Below are 23871 nucleotides of genomic sequence, written 5' to 3'. Positions count from 1 at the left end.
TGAGTTTCCCAAAACGTTCTTAGCGCTAAGTACTTCGTAACCTCGTTCTTACATAAGAGGTTAAGAAGTACTTAGCGCTAAGAACGTTTTGGGAAACTCACCCCTGGTTTTTAAATGACCTTCATTAAACCATTAAGACTGGATTAAACTTTCGCGAGTGACCGTAGCGCGTTACTCCGCACGCGTTTATACATGACGCGTCATATTATTTGCAGTGTTGTTCGCTCTCTGTGGTCGAAGATAAAGGCTTACAAGAAGTGCTGCACATTGCGTCAACTGATGCAAGTTACGAACTGCCGTCCAGAAAGACAATGTCGAAGAAAATCCAGCAGCTGTATGATGAGGAAAGGGAAGTAAAACAGGTTATTGTGAAGAGCGCCACAAATGTGGCTCTGACTGGGGATCACTGGACCTCTGTTAGTAACAAGAATTATCTTGGTGTGACAGCTCATATTATAGATGATGAATCTATAGATGATGAAGATCCAGTCATTTGCTTTGAGCATGCAGAAGACCACTTCTAGGCACTATGGAGATCCCTGTGGCAGAGGCCTGGGAAATTAAAGAAAAATATACCATCTAAAATGGTATTAAAAAAACATCTTCTGATTTACTTCAATTCTTCCAATATCCTGAGCAAAACTTCCAAAATTAAACAACATTTTTGGTCAGAATTTCCAGTGTTCTGAACTGTTTTCTGCACTCATCTATTGGTCTATGTAGTAGACTGGTGGAAAAATAAACAAGATGTTGAAGTTTATGATTATGTTCATTGATTCATTCATCATTCAAACTTAAATTAATATTTCTCATGTTAAATACTGAAATGCGATTAAAATGCGATTAATTTCGATTAATTAATTACAAAGCTTCCGATTAATTTGATTAATTTTTTTGATCGTGTCCCACCCCTAATATATATATATATATATATATATATATATATATAGTTGAGAAAATGTTTTTTTTGCTTAGCAATAACATTAGCAACAGTATATTTTGCTCATCAGTAGAAGTTATATTAAAATTAATGGTAGATATAATTGCTGCCAAAATAGGCAGACATACGGGAAGCAGGGGTTAGGCAGACATACGGGAAGACACACAAACACTGGAACAGATACACATGAAACAGGCGCCAAGCTACGTGCCAGGAGGAGAGCGGCCAGGGGAGAGAAACTGGGAGCTGCTGGTGCTGCGGTGGGCGGTCCTCCTCCTGCCCTCGCTGCAAACCCTCCACCGGGTGCAGCGCGGCTGGCGGACGCGCCGGGTGCAGCGCGACTGGTCTTTCCTCTCGATGGGCCACATGGTAGTCCCCCTTCGGTCTCCATCTCCTCCTCCTCTCTGCCCTGGCTCCAGCTCATGGGCTGCTCCGGGCTGCCACCCCGGGAGTACTCCATGTCGCTTCCCCTGGAGCGGTTGGAGGATAAGCCCACCTCGGGACTCTTCCTCCCTTTCACAGTCCCGGTGGAGAGCTCCGAAGGGGGCGGACTCTCTTCCTCCTCCTCCTCCGTGTATGCCTCTTCCTCCTCCTCTTCCTCACCGTAGCCTACGGTGGGGGTGGAGCACACGGACGGAGGGTAGTCCTCTTCCTGCTCCTTCTCCTCACTGTAGTCCACGGTGGGGGCGGAGCACACGGACGGAGGGTAGTCCTCTTCCTCCTCCTCCTCACCGTAGTCTATGGTGGGAGCAGAGCACACGGATGGAGGGTAGTCCTCTTCCTCCTCCTCCTCCTCCTCACCGTAGTTTACGGTGGGGGCAGAGCACACAGAGGGCGGATGGTCTTCCTCCCATTCCTCCTCTGATTTCAGCGCTGGGCAGGGGAGGTGGCATGGTGCCGCTTGCTGGGCCGCTTGCCCTTCTTTGGCCAGGTGGCATAGCCTGGCATCTTCGGCTCGTCGTTCTGTGATGCCCGGTGCAGGGCGAAGGACAAGGCACAGAATCCCAGCGTCACACACGGTCACATTAAATCAATACAACAAATAGCGCAGTATGCGCACGTATAAACACAGAAACGTGTACACCAAATGGGCAGACTCAAACAACGATGAGCACAGGACACTGCGCGAACACACATTAAGTAGACAAACCACATCAACCCCACGTGATGACGAGACGAGCCACAGGTGAGACGAATCAGCACAAAACGCACCCGCACCCACAGAGATCCACAGACCCGCGTCTGTGTGTCCAAAGGAGAGGGGCCGGGGTCCTCAACGTGACAATACACACATTGAAGAAATCAGTTTGAGATATTTTGAGCTTTGTGGCATGGCATGTTATCTCTCTAAAAGCAGCCATCAGAAGATTGATACATTGATCAAGAATTGATGGACTGAGAACTGCTGCTCACTGAAGAAAGATGATTGCCTCATGTGATGAAACGTTTAGTGAGTACCTGAGACAGTAGAAACCCCACGGTGGACTGGAATAATGAAGAACAGGAACTATCATGGGATGATAAACCCTTGCATAGTATGTACCACTGGCAAGTAGTGGAAGTGGCTGATATGGAGAAATCCTACCAATAGTTGAAAAAGACTTGAAGTAGCTATGCATACAAGATCAATAGAAGCTGGCATCTACCATACCAGGAAGGCTCCCAGAAGCAAGCTGTGCAAAGATGTCCCTAAGACAATCTAGCGCATAACAGCAGCACTGGCGTAGGGGAGGGGCACGCAAGGCACGCACTGCGGGGGGGCCCCGAACACAGCTGGGCCCCGCCTTAGGACGAGTCATCCTCCTGGGTGATGTTAGGGCGCTAAAACGTTAATCGAGTTGGAGTGAGTGAAGAAATTAAAGATGAGCAAAAGAAAATACAAAAGTGGTGCTCAGAAAAGGCAGAGCCAACACAGAAAAGAAGAATTTAATGCCAAGCTGCCAAAAATTTCATCTTTCATCTTTTAGACACACGAGGCAGCTAGCATTAGCACCTCGTCCATGCAACCCAATCCTGCCGACAGCAACTTTCCGGCTACCTCTAGCGCTGATCATGAAGCTAATATTGAGATTGAGAAAACACAGGAATATCCAACCGACAGAGCCAACTTTCCGGTTGATATTACTGATTCCAATACTAAAAGGACCATCATTTCCCAAGGTTCGTGTAAGCCCAAAGGACCTTTTCCCAGAGACAAAAATGGAAGATGCTTTTCAAGCCATTTTTACTGCAAAACATCTAAAATGGGTTGCAAAATACCTCGAAAATGGCTGTGTTACTCGCCAAAGATGGACCGTGTTTATTGTGAGCCATGCTGGCTTTTTTCGGATAGGATGTGCTTATCCCATCATCCCTCGTGGACAGTGGGAATTAATGATTGGCAAGGGCTTTCTGCTAAAATAAAAAAACACGAATCATCTCGTGCACATTTAGCAGCATGTGTAGTATTTGATAGGTGGAAGAACTGGACTCTGACTACAAAAGTCAGGTGAGAGTTTGGACAGATGTGCTTATGCGAATCACAGACGTGACATTGACTTTGGCTTCATGCAACCTAGCTTTCAGGGGGCACCGTGAAAAAGTAGGAGAACTAAACAGCGGAAACTTTCTTTCAGTAATTGACCTCTTGGCAAGGTATGATCCTGTTTTACGAGAGCTCCTTGAAAAAAAGGGCAACGTAAACTATCTGAGCCCTTCGATTCAGAATGAATTGATTGCGCTGTTGTCACAAAGAGTACATGATGAGATTGTGTCTGAAATAAAAGAAGCAGAGTTTTACTCTGTAATTATGGACACTACTCAGGATTTAAGTAAAGTGGACCAGCTCAGTCAAGTATTTAGGTATGTGACTGTTCGAAAAGATGAAGCTGACAACGCAATTGCAGTTGATATTAATGAGAGCTTTTTAGGCTTTCAAAACATTTCAGATAAAACTGCACAGGGACTGGAAACAAAAATCACTGAACTTATTCAGAGCAAGGGACTGTCACTCCATAAGTGTAGAGGACAGGGATATGACGGAGCTAGTACAATGAGTGGCATTTACTCTGGTGTGCAAAAGCGAATTCTTGACCAAGAGCCAAATGCTGTATACGTACATTGTGCAGCACATAATTTAAATTTAGTGCTAAATGATGCTTGTCAGCACATTACAGAAATTAAAGAGTATTATGATATAGTGCAAAGACTTTACATTTTCTTTAGCCAAAGTATCAAACGGTGGGAGCTTCTGGAGAACCATCTTAAATCAAAGCCAACACTTAAACGGCTTTGCCCAACACGGTGGGCGTCAAGACGAGATGCTCTTTACGCACTTCGATTTCGCTATGCTGATATTTTACAAGCATTGACCAAAATCACTCTGCAGTCCAAAAAATCAGACGAACGTACAGAAGCCACGGGACTCCTGAAAGCAATGGAAACGTTTGAGTTTGTAATGATGACTGTGATCCAGGAAAAAATTTTGGAAACCGTCAATATTGTGTCACAGGTATTGCAGAAGAAGGATGTGGATCTCTTTCAAGCAACAAGTTTACTGCGGAATGCAACTAATACATTAGCACAGCTTCGGGATCAGTTTGACAATCTCAAATGCACGGCGCAAGAAGTTGCAGCTTCGTGGGGCATTTGGTGCAACTTCAGTCACAAACGCAGACGCTGGATAAAAAGACATTTTGATGAACTTTCTGAGGATCAGCGCCTAACAAATCCAGAGGAGATTTTCAAAGTAAACGTATTCTATACGTGCATTGACACGATTGTTTTCCAAGTCAGAACGCGATTTCATGGCATGGATTCAGTCACAAGGAAATTTCAGTTTCTATGTCCAACGGAACTTTTACGGGCCAGCGACGATGCGCTAAACGAATCTGCCGAGGCACTCGCTGCTATTTACAAGGATGATCTTTCATCCGAGTTTCCATCACAGTTACTTTCGTTCCGAAATGCTCTCGGATCAGAGATAAAAACTGTGAGTACAGTTAAAGGTCTTATTGAGCTTTTGCTCCTGAGGCATTCCTCAATTCTGTCTAGTGTGACAGACGTGGCTACTGTTTTTAACTATCCCCGTCACTGTGGCTACTGCAGAAAGGTCCTTTTCAAAACTGAAAATGATCAAAAACTATCTGAGAAGCACAATGTCTCAGGACAGACTTTCCGGACTTGCTATTCTCAGCATCGAAAGCCAGCGCACTCGTCGAATGGATCTGACAGACATTGTAAAGGAATTTGCACAGAAAAATGTCAGAAGGAGAGGACGTTTTGGGCATTGCTAAAGGTAAGAACCTTTTTATTGCATTGTATCTGTTAGTAAGCTTGAATACAGATCGCTGCATATTACTAAATGCTAGCTTGAGCTATGAAGCATATGCCAGGCGCGTCAGTGAGATTTTAGCTCACGCACGGGCCTCCTCATTGCCTCCTTGCGGTGGGGCCCCAGAATTTTGCGCTACGCCTCTGAACAGCAGAGTGCATACATGGAATGTCATAACCAAGGGGCCAGTATAGTATGCATAAATATCTGTGACAAGTATGGACCTGGAAGTTTCGATGTAGAGAGATTAAGAGATTATTAAGATGTAGAGAAATGATAAGAGATTATTTTTCTTGTGCCTTTTTCCTCCTGATGTCCTGTTCAAATGGGAGATGTACGGATTGATTTTTTGTAAAAATTGAGTGTCTAAACATGTATCTATTAAAAAGATGTTTCACATTTCGTAACAGGACAACTGCATACTGTTTCGACCTTATGGCTTCTGAATAGTCTTTACAATTAAATAATTCTACAATGAACTACCACTGTCTTGTGTTTGAATGAGGAGAACAGCAATCCATACTGCTTCTGACCAGTTCATATGAGATCACTGGCTATGTTACAGGATTTTCACGAATCTGACTGAAATCTTTCCAATTACAGATTAAGACTATTATAGAGCTGCTAATATCTACTCAACAGTCTCATAAAAATCCATTTATATGTACAAAAGAAATCAGATGCATAATTATCTGCATTAATGGAGCACCTGTAACAGGGTGACAAGCAGCAGACACAGTAGGTAGTGCTGGGTCTAGTTTAAGGTCCATCTCCATAATAGACACAGCACAACTCAAAACTCAGTAATATACACACAGACAGAGGAGTGTAGCATGCTCAAAACTCAGTCAGCAGTCACTTCTAACTTGCCCTGAAAATGGTAGTGCAGCGGAAAGTGCAGCAACGAGTCCAGGTAGACACAAGCAATGCACAGCGACGTTCAGCAGGACCAGTGGGCTTATATAGGGAGTTAGAGGAATGAGGGACAGGTGTACGTGATAATGAGCAGTGATGATTAAGTAATTAGTAGGTGAGTGATTGGGATCTGGGGAGTGTTCGAAAGGTGGAATGTAGTGGTCCGGCCTACCATGACAGTACCACGAGAGATATAATATAATGTAATGTATAATGTAATGTATACATTACCATGACAATAAAATGAGCAACAGTATGGTACCCAAGTTTTCAGTTGGACTGTCCTGAAATACTCAGTGGCATATATTTTAATTTGCTCAAATTTTTGTGCATTTCATTCTTGTCTAAACAGCTCATTACAGTGAGCTTTATGTCTGTTGCTATTTTTAAGCATTTTGAAGTTTGAAGAAAAAACGCCATCTCTTCTGCACACCAGCTCCGACCCATGAATTGCCTTTCCAAAGAAAATCATTAATATCAAACAGGAAGGCTGTGTTGAGCAGAGTTCTCAGAGCCCTGTAGGGTTCTGGAGTAGAAGAGTGTAACAGGAGAGATGTCGGGCTTCTTTGTTACCACTGAGGGAGTGGAGTTTAGCCCATTCTGTTCTGCCTGCTTGCTCTATTACTGCTCCATTACCTAATGCATAGAAACGTCCCATTAACGCACATCAGCTCGTCAACAGCAAATGCACTGGCCACATTAGACAATGGCTGAGATTTATGTGGTTTTGTGAATGTCCTCACACTTTCCTAATCAGGTCTTCTCAGGTCAGTCCAAATTCCATTTCGCTACCCTACTGGAATAAGGTTAGCTTAGTGCCTCACACAGCCCAGACTTATTATTACAAAGATCACATGAAAAAAGAGAATATTACAAAGGATATTACAAAGATCACAAGAAATAGAATTTGTACACTTTCCCATTCTTAATATTTCTTATGCATGTGAAATATTTATACAGTGCCATAAAAATGATTCAGCTTTACAATTCAGATTTGTCATCAAACTGTCCATTTATAAAGTTTTATTTTCCAATAAATCTACAGAAAGTACATTGTCAAATCAAAAGAAAAATGCCAACACTCACAGAGAGCGAGAGAGCATGCATAGGTTATCAAGGAGTCATGAGATAAAATGTTAACTTTATGCTCTGTAGGGGTCAGAGGTCAGGAGAGATGGGACTCACCAGCATTTTTCCTGTCGTGTTCTGTGCACAGATCATGACCTCAGCCCAGTTCTTCAGAGAGGTCATAAAATCAGTTGGGACCTCCACCTCTTCTTCGTCCTCATTCTCAGCTGGACTTTCAGCAGCTTTAGTGGGTTCCTCAGCTGTTTGGACCTCCTACACACACACAAACACACACACACCCCTAAGATGATAAGACATGTATAATCTATACTTGTCTCAAATCTCACATCTCCCGGTATAGGCATCAGGGTGTAAGGGAAAAGAGGAAATCACTGTGCAAATGTAGTACAGTGGGCAACATAGTAATTAGGGTGTCTTTAATACTGACAAATGAGTATCTTTCACAGAATTTGTAGCCATTCTTGTTTTTGCCATGAACATACTTGAAAAAACTTGAAAGCTGTTTTTTTTGTTGTTCATGTTCAATGATGCAATTCTTTACCACAAGCACCTGTGCCCCATTTGTCCTCTGTCTTGGTACAGAGGCCCCCTGTCAGCCACCCCCATCAGCAGCGGCAGTATTTCATATTGTCCTGCTGTTGTGACATTGTGTTCCATCAGGTGGGCAGGGCCCATTAGGAAACCTGACACCTGTGGGTCGTTTGTCTGTCTATATATTTCTTGTCTTGACTGCTAGTTATTGTATCCTTAATTTGGATTAGTTCATGGGTTTCATGGGTGCACATTATTCATTAAATACTTCCTTTTTCCCTGAGACTGGTGTGAAAATGAGTGAAAAACATATTGTTGCATAAGAAAATATAAAAAACAATTTAACATTTTACTCTTATGGCCAATTCCTAAGTCACAGACAGAAAACATCCTTTACAAAAGGTACACAATTGCACCAGAGCCTATAGTATTATGTCAATGCTAGGAGCTAACCACAGGAATGGGTTATTTGGTAGCTGAATAGGCCTTGTTACATCTATACAATGAGCTCCAACCACGGAGGACAGAAGAACCAATGATAAAGTTTTTTTTTATAGTCACAAACTCATCATATTTTAAACTGAAACAGATTCAGGGAAGAAGGTTATGTAAGTTTTTCTGCGTCAATATTCAAATGAAAATGTAATACACATTTGCATTTACATGTTCCACTCATACAAGCAACTTTGAGCTCAAAATTCAAATTCAAATGCAATAATTCCATTTACATTTGCAATGTGATAGATGTCTATTCATATTTCATTTATACATACATTTTGATGCTTTATTTGTGCCTTTATTGAAATCAGAATGTATTTCCCTATTTGAATTATCAAGTTCATGTGATCATGCAAAGGTTGTATCAAAATTGTAATTAAAATGCTATTCGCTTAATATGCTTTGCATTTCGTGATAACGTGTTTGAAATGTAATTTTCAACCTCACCACCACGCTAAAAAGATGTCAATATTCAAATGTTAATGGAGAAATAGTGCCTCTACTGTTTGCAATAACACTACGATACCAACAGCTCTCAGTGATGCAAAATCTTCAAGAAAGTCTGTATGTAGTCTCTGGAAGATGATAGATAATCAATAGAACTGGATAATTACTGTTCAATTGTACTTCCAGATATTCAAATGTAGAATGCTCCCCTAAAGAAATCTGCTTATGGTACAAACATGCAACACCACCACCTCTTTTATTTACTCTAGAGACATTTAAAAAGTTATAATTAGGAGGCAAAGCTTCATTTTGCACAATTGCTGCATTGCTATCAAGCCAAGTCTCTATATCAGTAAAAGAAAGTCAAGACAATAATCTTCAATTAATTTAGCTATTATAAAAGACCAGTTTTGTTAGGGTGAAGCCAATAAGATTTTAAAAGCTCGCCTACAAAAGATGTTGAAATTGTCAATGAAGATTACCTTCCAATGTGCACAGGCTGTAGCAAGCCAGCTGTTTAGAGCCAGCAGTCTGATAAAGTGACCACTGCCTGGATGCACAGTTGGTGGTATTGGTCCAGAGTTGAACACTTCAGTTTAGGAAAACTCCAGAATGCTGAGCAGATGGTTAAAATCAGATGGTTCAAAATCTCAGACTTTTGTTTGTAAACATCGCTACAGCCAACATGCACAATCAGTCTTTCAATAGCTGGATGATCATGCAGTATGCGTGGAATGTTTGGTATCACTTCACAGACAGTAACATGAGGAAAACAAAAAGCCTTAATACTGTTGTTCCATACATCTCTAATGACAGAGTCCCCAGTCAGCAATGTTTTGGGCTGTGGAGGTGCTCTTTTTCTCCTGTCACCGTTCATGCCTCAGTGGCTAACATAAGCTGCATGCTGATGGCTAACAAGGTTAGCATCCCGATGACTAACCCTGTTAGCATGCTTATTCGTAAGCTGTCGACTGACATGGTTTGCAAGCTGGTGGTTGGGATGCGTGTGGCCATACTGATAGCTAACACTGTTAGCATGCTGCCTATCATAGTTGGGAGCCTGGTGATTGGTCCACATGTTGCCAGTTTGTTGCATGCTGATGTTTAGCAGTGAGACAGGAGCTGTTTCTCTGATGCAGACTGGGTTGTGATTGCTGTCCTGTGAGTCCATTGTTGTGGTGAGACTCTTCGATTTCTGCTATTCAAGTTGAGGCGAGAGCTTCATATCTGTTATCTAAAAGAATGTTCGGTTCTGGAGATGGCTGCTTGCCACAGCTGTTGTGTCCGTTTCTGTTGCGCTCCTTCCCCCAAACAAGAGTCCAGTCCTCATCATTGTTTTTGTTCAATGGATTGGGAGTTGAGACCAAGATGAGCATAGGCTTTGTCCCCAGTACATCCCAGTGACAATGCAGAGAGACATCTGCTCGCCGGGACGGTTTATCAGCAGTTTGCGTGGCAAGAATCGAGTCCAGAAATTCCTCATCCTCCCTTATAGAGTGTAAGGTATGGAAATTCTGTGATCCTCTGAGACAGATTGACACACTCAGGGCAAGTAGATGATGTGGCAGTGGGCGCCATAATCAAAACAATATCAAAAGCACAGGGCAGCTATTGACACTCATGGCAAGAAATTCTGGAAGGTATTTCACATCCGGGAAAAGCCCCAGTTGCCGACAGAAACAGTGCACAAAAACAACTCACTCACAAGGTTGAGGCATGAAAACAGCTCACTCGCAATGTTGAGGAACAATCAGCCCATCAGAATGTCAAAAGTGCAAAACAATCCTAAAGATAAATAAAAAGGTTAACTGGAAAAGTAATGAGCAATGAATCCTTTTAACTTGTAAAAATAGCTCTTTAACTTGTACAAATAACTTAAATAAATGAAATAACTGTACAGAACAAGCAGAGCTAGCAGAGAAGCACATGAACAGCAAGAAAGCAGGAAGTAAACGTTGTAATGCTGTTTTATCTGCTCTCCCAAAGAGCTCAATTTCTCACCTCCAGCAAGTTCAGAATGCTGCTGCAAGGGTCCTGACCCACAGGAGAAAGAGGATAATATTACACCTGCAATCCACTCACTGCACTGGTTACCTGTCAGTTTTAGAATAGATTTTAAGGTTCTGGTTATGGTTTTTAAATGTCTTCGTGTCCTTGCCCCTCTTTACCTTAGTGAAATGATAGTTATATATGTTCCAGTCAGGTCTCTCAGGTCTTCAAACAGCATTCTACTGGCTGCCATTCAGACAAATCACCAGCATTAGGGACATTCCAACTTTTCCTGATGCACACCTAACTTTTGTGCATCCATATTAAATTCCCATGGCGTCATATGAGTCAGTGCAGGAAATCATGTGCGACAAAGGGATTATTGGATTAGACCAGGCAATCGCACTTACTCCACACCATTCTGTCTGGTACCTAATGGTAGATGGCAATCTACTACTGATTACCGCAAACTATCCAGAAGGCCAATTAGAACAAGACCTCCTTAAGGTTAGGGAGGCCAAATATATTCCTAACAACAATGTATTCTGCTATAAACAGTCAATTAGAAATACTTGTCTAACTTCGATGTAGCATCTGGATTATGGATTACACCAGTTCACAATGCAGACTAACATGCACAATGCAGACCTTGAACGTCACTGGTAGACAGTACACCACTCAGTGCCCTTTTCATTATGCCAATTCGCAGGCCTAATTGAACATCAGAATCAGTATTGGGTTCACTGGTGAAGTATACTGACACAAGGAATTTGATTCCAGCTGGTGGTAACCCTCATGCAATTTAGCGGCTGCTCTGAACCAGATAGTGAAGGATGTGCTCAGGACAAATTCAATGACTGCATTGTAGAACTGACTTAACAGCTCCTGTGGTAGACCATACTTCCTCCTTTGTCAAAGAAAGCACAATCTTTTATTGATCTTTTTGATGATGGGAGTTGATATTGGGCTCCCATTTCAGATCTTGGGGAAATGGTAGATGGCAGAAAAATTAAGGATTCCACACAGGACTGCTGGGTAGTATGAGGGGGAACTGTGCCAATTGTGGCTCGGTGGCTAAAGTACAATGTCATCTATGCAGTCTTGCATGTCCATTTCCAAGTTGTTCTGACTACACCACAGTACCAGCCATTCAACTTTGCCAATATGCAGACTCATCACCATCTTGGATGAGACTGATGACCGTAGTGTCAGAGGCTGGAGGTAAATTTCCCCAGCCTCAGTTGCTGTTTCCATCCTGTCGAGAAAGTGGTGCTCCAGTGACAAATGGCGTGGGATACAGTGAACTGGCAGATTTTGGAGAACTTTTTTGGAATTATGGAGCTGAATGCAGAATTAAAGTCAAACAGGATGCACAATTTGTTTTTTAGTGTAGCTCATTTTTGCCACTCTTCATCAGCGAGTTCATGCCCTGCATGTATAGGACTCCATCTCTAAATACTCCATGGCCTGATAAAACGTTTCTTAGCTTGGCTGTGAACCATGGCTTATTAATGTTGAAAGTGTGATGTTTTGATTGGCGCATGTTTGATGTTACAGTGTCAGTTATTTCCTCCAGGTTATTTGTTGCAACTTCAAAGACACACCAATCAGTACAGTGAAAAAGGCTTGCAGTTTTGACCACAGGCTTTGCACATTTTAGCTTTTGCCTGCTGGTTGGAATAAGATGAACCAAGCAGAGATCAGAAGGTTAGAGGACGCTGGAAGCCTGGAAGATCTTAGCGAATCACAGAAAATCTGGCTTGAACATTTCTTTCCAATACAGCCTAAGGTTATGCAGTTAATTCTGTTGTTTGTAATGAACTACCTTCACAGTGTATGCTTCTTTTGGTAGTATGACGTCGCTGGTTGCAAGCATGCTGCGGGCTGAGATTCACATCATCAACACAACGTTTGTTACATAACAAGCACAGCTGCAAATTTTGACAGATCATATAGGTACTGTTTGGTTATGACCCAAGCTGACCATGTTCACACTGAATTTGCTGGCTCTCAAGTGGATAGTGGAAAATGTCATCCTACCTCTCTCTCTAATACAAAACATCCTAACTGATGCTACAAGAGAAACTGCAAGACCTTTGAGTCCACCTAGCATACAACCTGTCCACATCTGTCAATCCCCAAAACAGAGAGTTGGTGTTCTTGTTCTTTAATTTACCCATAGCAGTTTTGTAAGTATTACAGGCCCATACTTGAGTAAAAGTATGACAAAAAAAATTGACTTGAGTGGAAGTTGAAGTGTTTTTTAAAAACTACTTAAGTAGAAGTACAGAAGTATTCACAGGGTTGCCAACTCTCACGCATTGAGCGTGAGACACACGCATTTGACTGTTTTCACGCGCTCTGACGCCACACTTCCGATATCTCACGCTGCTAGTTTAAAAATCTAGTTTATTTACCTCTGATCCACATCTATGATTCAATGAGTTACTAGTTCGCTCTGGCGCCAACCACCGGCGATCGATAGATCGCATTTAATTTGTGTCCATTTGTGTGTCGTCGTCCCCCCTCGCCACCTCCTCCAGGTTCAAATCTCACACCAAGCGATCTTCAAAAGTTGGCAACTCTGCCATTTATTTGCTGCTCTTGGATAATCACCCATGCAACATGCTGAGCTCAGAAGATAATCACAAGACAGGTAATGATTGATAGTTAAACGCAGGCCCGTTGACAGTCTTGCTGGGGCCCGGGACAAGAAAGTTTCATGTGCCCCCCCCCCCCCCCCCCGCACGTCATTTGAATTTCCTTAGGTTAGGTAATATAGTATATAATATAGCCACTCATCAAAGCTGTTTCTGACAGCTGACTGGTTTATACTTGACGCGTCGCGAGGGTTCGCGCGAAAATGACATAATCGCAGTCGCACCGCCCGTGCGAGAGGGCCTCACGCCCTGTTGATTTGCGAGGTCGTGCACCTCTCGAATTTTGTAACTTCGCGCGCGCCGCGCCTCAGCGCAATGAACAAAGTCATGTTTGCAGGGTTCATACACCTTTATAAGGTGGAATTCAAGCACTTGTACGTCACTTTCAAGGTCCATTTCAATATTTTCCAGCACGTTAAACTTAATTAAGTTAAATATTTATACATATAATCGAAATGATTCGAAATAATTCGCTTTTTATCACAGTATTTAATGGATGTTTATTTTCAAAATGCCCAATCTTAACGTCTTCACGAGAACTGTTCAGTCAGACAGCTATTTGTTGTGAAACGAAGTAGTTACAATTTCAAACATTTTCAAGTACTTTAGCCTAAATTCCAGCACTTTCCAAACCTGGAACACAATGCAACTTTAAAATTTGTCAGGTAAATGTTTTCCTTTCTTTTCTGTGCTCCAGATTTCTGTATTTACTTTAACTATGCACCACTAGAGGTGGGCGGATCGATCCAAATATCGATAATATCGATACCAACGCTGGTATTGATATTGAACAATACTCGTGTAAAAAGATCGATACTCTAGCTTTTTTTCTTTCCCGCACGCACTGACTGCTATGCACGCGGATTCATCAAAGTCTCCTCTGTCTGTAAGAGCAGCGCTGCGTCACACAGCATGGAGCAGTGACCCGCCCCCCTCTTCTCTTTTGTTGTTGCACTGTCACGTGGCTCAGCGGCGCCAGCCAAACAGCCATGCAGGTAGGCTCAGCCTGGTCCCGCCCACTCAGCCTGGCCCACCCAATCAGCGCTCTCCTGGAGTAAACACTCACAGTAAGGAGAGAGACGCCACAGGAGTTTTATAATGTCCGAGAGGAAGAAAAGTAGCCTACAGAAATCCGTTGTTTATGCAATATTTACTGTAATTCTTACTATTTTATTATTTATAACATTCCTTTATTGTTAGAATTAATATTTGTAATATATTTGTATACATTTTGGGATTTTTTCACGTACAAATTCATAAAAAAAATTTTTTTCCACCGATCGAATGACGCAAAAAAACGACGAAAAAGCGAAGATCCACAAATTATTTTTCAAATTAATATCTTATAAAAATCTGCGAAAGAGTAAAGCCGCACAAGCTGAAGCGTGAAGTGGCGAGGAATCACTGTATATATATTATATAATATATATAATTAAGACATTGAGATAATAACCTAGTACATTTGTAAAAGTGTTATCTAAGATAACATTAGATTAAGCTTTAATTATCCCACAACAGGGAATTTTATAGAATTAAAGCAACAGGAAAGTGCACATAGTGCAACAAAATTACATAAGGTTTGAAAGATATGAGAGGTGGACTAGAAAAAATATTATGAACAATTTAACTTCAAGAAAAGAATAGAAAAGATATCTAGTGAGGAGATCATTTTTATTCATTTTTGTATTTTTTGTGTATTCTACTTGTTTGGGCAACACTGTGGCTTGGTGGTTAGCACTGGGGTCTTGGGTTCATGTCCCTATCTGAGTGGAATTTCCATTTTCTCCCCGTGTCTACGTGGGTTTCCTCAGGTGTCTCTGGTTTCCTCCCACAGTCCAAAAACTTGGAAGTTAGGTAAATTGGCATTCCCTGACTAATTCTCCCTAAGTGTGTAACTGTGTGTCTCTGTTCAATAGAAAAGCAGGTGTCTGTGCATGAATGTGTATGTGCTTGTATGCCCAGTGGTGGATGGTGCTCTGCCACTAGGGTCTGTCCTCTCTCCACTTCCTGCACCCCATTCAGTCCTCAAGGGGGCTGTGGCGTCTGGTAGAGTGTACACTGTGTGCAATTGGCTGCCGCTTCCAGTTGGTGTGTCATTGGTTGTGTAAGACTTGTACCTGTGTTAAAATTGTAAAGCGACCTTGGCTATCTTGAAAGGCGCTATATAAATTGAACATTCATTCATTCAAAAAAGATTTATTTTCCTAATGTTAAGGCAAACTTTGTTTTGTTACTGTTCCCTTGTTTCTAAACAAAAATATTGATTGTGATAATAAAGTATTTTGTTGTCACATACAATGTTTGGAGAAATTGTATCCTAGATCTTTTGGATCCTTTGGATCTATGATCTATTAAAAAGTATCTGTATCGGTATCGATATCGGCGATACTGGCCCTGTATTTACTTGGTATCGGATCGATACCACAATTCCCAGGATCGCCCACCTCTATCCACCACTGTATTTCCCGCTGTTGGGCGGGTACCAGCCGGTTACGGTCGGTGCTGGATCAAACCATTTTCCAGTGGGAGGCGGGGGTGTATGCACTTAATGGAAAATATGCAGATAGGTAAAAAAAACATATATATTTTAGCCATTTTGAGTACAGAATTTTATATTAATGAAAGATTTCAAGATTATTTAAAAATTATAGACTTTAAATAAAAAATAAATTGCTGGGCTCTTTGATGGGGCCCCCTGGCCCTGGAGCCCGGGACAACAGACCCGGTTGTCCCCCCCTGTCGACGGGGCTGGTTAAACGTTCCAGCGAATTTGCCGCGTGCGTAGTTAAAAAAATATTATACACTACTCCCCCCGTGTGGACATTTTCACACACTACCGCTAGGATTCCCAGATTTCCATGTGTTGTACACTTTGCAGGGAACTACTAGGGTGACAGGGATGCACATTTAGATTCGCTAGAAAGATGACCAGCATAAGTAAGAATGTCTGACTATACAGGTTTTGTTCTATAAATTCACGAGAGGGACATAAAAGCTGCACTTAATCACAATACCCAAATGCTAAAATTCTGCTGCCCTGCAGGTTTTTACTACAACCATAATATAATACAGACTCAGCACATCTTAGTCAGTATAACTGGCGGAGGTGTTTGAGAGTTGGAGGTTGACATATGCAGGGTTCAGAGTAAGTCTCCCTGTTGTGGTAGTATGCATTTTTATGAAACTGATTTTCTACTAATTATGACAGGAGAGCTGTGTGCAAAGCAGGTGCAATGGAAGATCTAAATAAGTATTTCATAATTCGTTTGAGTTTATGGTAGAAGAGATTAACATAAATGTTTCAATGGTTATAAACACGTGTTAATGATCTTACCTCCTTGCTGCCGCATTGGCAGCAAATGGAAAAAACATGTAGGATAGCTCTGCATAACAGGATGATGAGGAGACCTCCAAAGAAAGTCACCAAGGACGAGGCGAGGAACGCCCACCACATGCGCTGCCCGCTCTCGTCGCACGAAATGTCTGGTGTGTAGAGTATGAGGATTTCCATCTTGCTTTTTACCGTAGGAGTCTTTTTTGATTGTCCTTTTCCAACTTTTCTCGGCAGGAATTCAGGGGTGTCCAGCCACATGTTACCTTCTTCGGGTGGAAACATGTTGGTTCCTTTAGTTGACATACCAGCATGCCCGAAACTGTTATCCATTTGTGTTACCTCGGCTGCTCGTCGCGATTAATGAGTAGGCTGCAAATGATTTCTTTCCAAACGCTCGTACTATAGCGCTAACTAAGCGTTTGCCATACGTTCCTAATTTTTCCTATCAACATGAACTTGGTTATTTCTCAGCATAGATAAACAGACCTGATCTTAGCCCTCATTAATTGTGGCCAAGTACCGACCCAGTAGTGTTTGAACTCGGCTGACTCTCTTTTCTGACTGATGAGCGGATGAGCCGCTCCTGTCTTTCAAGTGCGTGGCGTTTACTTGAAAAGACCAATGTACGCGCGCGAGGTATTCCCTTCTCTCTGACAATGTTGGCAGTGTTGCTGTGCGCGGGCGGGGTCATCAAAATCTTCAAATTGCTAATATTTCTGATCGCTCCATTAGTTGAATGCAGGAAAGCATAAAATATTGGCAACAATTCTTTATCATTTTGCCTAATATTTAATAAAATTCAACAGGTTGGAAAAACCAAAAATACAGTAAACGTCTCTGTTGTGTCATTTTATCCTTGGCATTTTATAAGGAACTCACTTATATACAGATATATGGCGATGAATATGGGAAACAAAACGTCACAATACTATGGTCACACTACTACAATATGCCTACTACGTTTTTCAATTATTTTACAGCCTGAAATATATGATTGGATGTTTTAGGCCATAATTGGATGTTCTTAGGCCACGTCATATTTTACTACACAAATAGTCATACATGCAAATACCTACTCCGCATCAGGTCTTCGCCAGAGAACAGACTCCTTTCCTAATTATCTTGATTCATGATCGCTTGCAGTTATACAGACATGCCAAATCTTAGGCTGAGTTAGGAGCTAGTGTGCAAATGGCCAGAAAGGTTTTTTTTTATGGAAATAGCATAGAAGCTAACAGAACATTAATTCCATTTGCAGTTTGATCGTGGGTGCTTAAAAATATAAGACAGCAAATCAAAAGACGTTTGACGTTTAATTTGAAAGTGTTTTAATTATTTTCACACAACTACAACAAAACTGATAATACCTAGAAAGCTGATAAAACATAGAAAGCACAAATAAATATGATTTATGAATTATCCAGGGGGTTTGGGAACGAGGCAGAAAACCGTTTTATCGAAAATCCCGAGGAGAGAAACTTTATTAAGCACTCGACTGAAACAACAAGCGTAATCTCTCTCTAGCGTCTTCCCACTAGCCTGCTAAACCCACAGCGCACAGGCGCCGCTCCCCCAGAGTCTCTTAAAGCAACGGTCCCCAAACTTTTTTGCGCCACGGACCGGTTACATATCAGACAATATTTTCTCTGACCGGCCTTTAAAGTGTGGGGGTTAATACGACGAAATAAAATGATACGACTGGCATAAAAACAAATATAAACTGCATAAAAATAAAACTCACCAGATACACCGACGGATATAACTGGGAGAGAATCTCAATTCCTTTTATATTTTCCAAAAAATTTTTTTTTATTTTTGCCTCAAAAACAAATATTTAGGTTAATCAGCTTGTCAGTGCTATCAGAATATGTTCTAGTTTGTATGTCATTGCCTATGAACAAGGCAGTCAAAAATAATTAGTCATGTTGTCAGTGCAACTGTAAGTCAGTCAATGAAGACTGTAAGTATATTCTGATGGAAACTAGCTAAGCTTTTGATTACAAGAACCCTGCACATTCTGTGGTATTTCAAATGAAATAACACGTTATACACAAAATACAAACTTACACAGAACGCAGTTACACATGACTGTGTGGGAGACTGACAGCAAGAAACTGGACTGGAATCAAATTTATACAGTAATATTCTTTTACTGTATTATTCACACTGCAATTTGTTGACAAAAACAAATCTGATTGAAATTCAGAAAAGACAGTCAACTGTTTGGCTGGAAAAAAAACTGCAAAATTAGAAACTTAATTCAAAACAACCTGAGACAACAACTTAAGGAATTCTAGCACTTTCTGTTCTATACATCCCTATACTCCCAACTCTGTTGGGCCACATGTCATCCACATCACACTGGATATCTTCCTGGAAGATCTTCTTTGAACTTTGCACAGCTTGTTTCAGGGTCATCTGACTTACAGATTGATTATTTCCACAAACACTGTTGTCTTGTATAAGGGCTTGCTGGAGTTCCCTCATCATTAAGGCATTACTGTATTTGTTATGGCCAAAGCACATATAGCCTCATGAGGTGTGAAAATGGGGCCTCTGCCACCCCTATAAGCTAGTCTTGAGGTTCTATATGGTTTAAGAATATAAAATTAAATAACATTTTCAGAATTTATGTCAGTGAGCAGCATTTCAGCAGAGTGCACATTTTTGATTAATATATTCTCTATAAAATGCTTTAATAATTTAAGACACAGTTGTTCTTTCAATATTCGTCTCTACCCGGCAACCAGCTTCAGCCATTGTAAGACCATGATTTACATGTAAAACAATTGATGCCCTTATTTCATCTGGGATAAATCTAGGGACATGGACCCTTCTACCTTTTCCTCTATTTTGTCCCCACAGTCTTCTACCATGCATCCTTACCCCTCTTCACCACACATTCTTACCCTTCTACACCACACAGCATTTCCCCTCTACATCACACAGTCTTATCCCTCTACACCACACAGCCTTACCTGTCTACACCACAGTCTTACTCCTCTTCTTGGCTGTTCACCCTGTACATGGTCTTGTCTTTGCATTATGACACTTTGTGATACTGCACTGCAGTGCTTAGTGTCTATATACATGTTTGGTAAAGGTTCATGAGACGTAGCTCTGACCTATGATTGAGACCATTGATCTAAACCTTCACAAATTCCTTTTATGAACTGAATGCCAAGATTCACCTGAGAACAATTTAATCAAGTTAGGATAAATTACCAAAATATATAAGAAGAAATGTAGAAAATTATGCCTGAGATATTATGACATGTTCATCAGTTCACTGATTAAACATGCTAATACTATATGTTTCCATGTATATTATGCCTCCATGTGACAAACTAAGCTTAGTTGTAGATAACATGTGCTTCATTGTGCCAACTCTCACACATTTTACAATCTACAACTAGAATCTTCACCAACCCAACCCTTCACAACCGAATAGTTTTGTGGGGTTGTAAGGACATTGTATTTTGCTCCAAGCAAAAATTTAATATGACTCGCAACCAATGACCACAACTCTTCCCAGGATTTTCCCACCAAAGCCATCGGTCTTGTATTCCTTGTGATGGTCAGATTGTTTCCTGGTCGTACATACCATGCATAGCTTTACCCTCCCATGGTCCATTCTGGGTCATTCTTGATAGATGCTCTGACACTCACTAGATCTCTGCCCCGTCCCTCCACTTAGTGTAGTCTCAGAGTGCTGGATTTGGAAAGGAACCCTCCATATATTGTGATGAGTTTACACTGTATTGTCTTGAAGTCAGTGGCTTCTATTTTCTGCTTTGAACAGCTTATTATTATGCCATGAGCAAATCTTATAATTGGTTGTATAGTGTTGATAAACTGGATCTTGTATTACCATGGACGTAATTTTGATTTCAAAAGTGGGGGGGACATAGATTCGTCGCTATTTAAATATTTGGTTTTAACCGTAAAAACTGGGGGGGACCAAAGCCGGCTTTTGAAAAAGTGGGGGGGACATGTCCCCCCCGTCCCCCCCCAAAATTACGTCCGTGTGTTTTACCCATTCTGCTTACTTTGTAGGACTTGCCTCACTCTTTCTATGTATTTGGCAGTGGCTGCTTTTCGTGTGGCCTCCATCATTTGCCTGTGGGATTTACATGTTATTGTAGCTGCCCTCAAAACCTGTTATGTTCCCTTCTGGTAACATGAGCCCCTCAGTTCCAGCTACCTTTCCTCTCATTGTAACCATCCAACCACACTTTATTCCTATGCAAAACCGCAGTAGGCACAGGGTATCTCAGGGGAGCATATATTTGAACCCTGAACAAATGCCAGTATGGATGCAAATGCAAAAAATGTTGGTCTAATTATCAGACCCACCAGGATTTCGCGGGCCTTTTTTGTGATTGTTGCGGGCTAAAATGTTTGATGTTGCGGGTGTTTTTCAAAAAAATTGCGATGGAAGTTGCGGTGTGTTTTTGCTTTTTTGTGAGTACATTACAATAGGGAGTAAATGTTGTATGGTTTCCTCTATTTAGTAGTCCATTTTAATTATCTATTTACCTATTTATTCAGGGTTGGCAACTTTTCAAGATCGCTTGGAGTGAGATTTGAACCTGGAGGGGGTGGCGAACATTAATTGTTGACGGGGGGGGCGGGGTTAGCGAACATAAGTTGTTACCGTGCGGCCTGTAAAATGGACACAAATTAAGTATTATATCGAGATCGATCGCCAGTGGTTGGCGCCAGAGCGAACTAGTAACTCATAGATATGGATCAGAGATAAATAAACTTTATCTCTGACTTTAAACTTTATCTCAGTTTAAAGTTTAAACTTATAAACTTTATCTCAGACCCTCGCCACTTGCGTGCGCTGCAGTGACTTTGCGGGCTACCGTTGCATTGTGGGGAATGTAGTGTTTATGCGTGCAAAACACCATCGGGCGGCTGTGGCCTGCGGGCCGGTTCTAATAGTAATTAAATATCATCCAGGGGGCCATAGATAATCAATTCGCGGGTCGGATCTGGACAGTTTATCCCCGCTTTCATGTAGTGTACCGGGATACTGCTTTTCCCGATCTTTTTGCCGTTATTTTCGTCGCTCATGCTGCTTTCAGTCTGCTCCTCTTAAACGTATATACGGAAGTAAGGCGAGAGTTTGTCGACGTCACATCAAGACGACATCAGTGATTGGTCAAATTTGCGGGAAAGTTGCGGTGATTGGCTGAAGTTGCAACACCGCCCTGAATTCGCGGGGTTTGCTTGAAGTTGCGTTGAAGTTGCAAATCGCAACATCGCAACTTTCTGGAGGGTCTGAATTATTAATTTTATTATGGTCTAGTTTGAATTAGTGAGCAAAGCAGGGAGCAAGCAGAAAAGCCACCTGAGACCACTGTCACTGTTGGCCTGACAATCTTCATGTGCCTTCACATGTGACCACTGTCACTGTTGGCCTGACACTCTTCATTTGCCTTCACATGTGACCACTGTCACTGTTGGCCTGACACTCTTCACATGTGACCACTGTCATTGTTGGCCTGACACTTTACATATGAAGGACAGAGAATTAGAGAACATGTATCCATCTCTATGAGCTTAGTGTGTAAAATTACTGATTACTGCCTATTCACTTTTAATCAGAAGTGGGCATTCCTGGTTCAAGAAGTAAGTCCTCAACAAGATTTTGCTCAGACTTCCTGGATTGTGTTGATTCCACAAATTTTACCTGGCGTGCACTAAGTAGAAAATCCAGCAAGCTTGAGTAAAATCCTGGGAAGGAGTTTTACATTCTAAACCTGGAATGCCCACCTCTGCTTTTAATTTTCCAAATCAAAGACAGAGGGCCCAAAGGAACCACAGGTAATTCTCCCCACACATTTTCCAATGACAAGGAACTTCAGATATATGGCACAGCACAATTTTTATCAGATATGATTAATAGTTCTGTTTAAGCAGGTGGAACAATCACATGGTTTTAAAAATGTGTCAACATTTGAGTTGTTTGTATGCTTGTTGGGCATAATCTGGAGGGTGTTTTGGTAATGTGTCATGTTTACCTGCTATAAGGAATGGGGCCAGATGTTCTTCAAATGATACTTATGTCTGCATCTTTATTTATAATGGATTTAACATCCTCTACAAGCTAATGGATGAATTTAGGAACATCGCAATTCAAATTGGAATCGCAATTTATATAGGATGCATTCAAATTGGAATTAATGATTATTGGAATGATCATAGTATGATTATTGGCAGGGTTGCAACTACATACTTTCTGAGGTGTGTGCAAACACACTATCGGCGCCCCCCGCACTCCACCAACTCAGCAAATAATTTTCTGGCATTGATTTGGTGCCCCCTCTAGTGCAGCGCCCCTATGCGTCACATACGCTGCATACCCCCTTTTTGCGCCACTGTTTATTGGAATAATTGCTAATTAATGATTCCTTGGCTGATTTCATGTAAAACGTGTGACAGTCATATGAACTCAGTCAAGGAATTAAATGGTATTTACTGTATTATTCGCTATAATTTACTGTCTTTCCATTGTATTAACTTGGCATATCCTGAAATTCCTCCCTCCTGTAGCTATAGCCTTTTTACTGTGTCACCCATGGACTAATTTATCTGCAATAATAAAAAAAACATTTGACTGTATAATGGTCGATCAGTAATAAGGGGATAGTGGCCCCAGTAGCCCATGTGACATAGCTGTAACATAGAGGACCAGAATGATGGTGCAAGAAGCAGGATGCAAATGCAGGAGGGATTTAATTATAACTGAATGTCCAAAGTAATCAAAGTGACCAATATAGTAAGTATATTAGAAAGATAAACAGTTAAATAAAACATGAACACAAGCAAGAACTGGACTAAACACAGAGCTGTGTGAATAACACACACACAAAGCCAAAACCAAAAATAGCTGACAACTGAATAGACCAAACACAGGGTTTAAATACATGATATAACAATGAACAAACTAGGATCAGGTGAAGAGAATAACATGAGGCGGGGACAGAAACCAGGGGCGGAACAGAACAGAAAACAAGGAAGCACATGGGAACTCAAACCAGGAAGAAAACCAAAACAATAGACATGCGTAGTTGTCCCCATGGGAACTATGACGCCACAGGGGGAACCATGACAATAGCAAGATACCACAAGATACCAAAGAACA

The 23871-nt window shown here is 41.5% G+C and overlaps 1 protein-coding gene across 4 annotated transcripts in view; it reads right to left on the bottom strand.

The window, feature by feature from the left end:
* LOC143510487 (calcium-activated potassium channel subunit alpha-1-like) overlaps window positions 1-17045 on the bottom strand; it is a 71366-nt gene extending 54321 nt beyond the window's left edge. For 3 of the 4 annotated variants that reach the window (XM_076999881.1, XM_076999880.1, XM_076999882.1), the window contains exons 1-2: window positions 16716-17045; window positions 7353-7508 (exon numbers count right to left, since the gene is read on the bottom strand). In XM_076999881.1, the coding sequence (XP_076855996.1) occupies window positions 7353-7508; window positions 16716-17045 (486 nt within the window). Of the gene's footprint in view, window positions 1-7352; window positions 7509-16715 lie in introns of those variants that run through there. The other variant, XM_076999883.1, reaches the window with a different exon arrangement.
* Between the last annotated feature and the right edge of the window lie 6826 nt (window positions 17046-23871).

The sequence above is a fragment of the Brachyhypopomus gauderio genome, chromosome 3 (assembly GCF_052324685.1).
Source record: "Brachyhypopomus gauderio isolate BG-103 chromosome 3, BGAUD_0.2, whole genome shotgun sequence".
In the NCBI taxonomy this organism is placed as follows: domain Eukaryota; kingdom Metazoa; phylum Chordata; class Actinopteri; order Gymnotiformes; family Hypopomidae; genus Brachyhypopomus; species Brachyhypopomus gauderio.
This window is presented reverse-complemented; position numbering and strand designations above follow the sequence as displayed.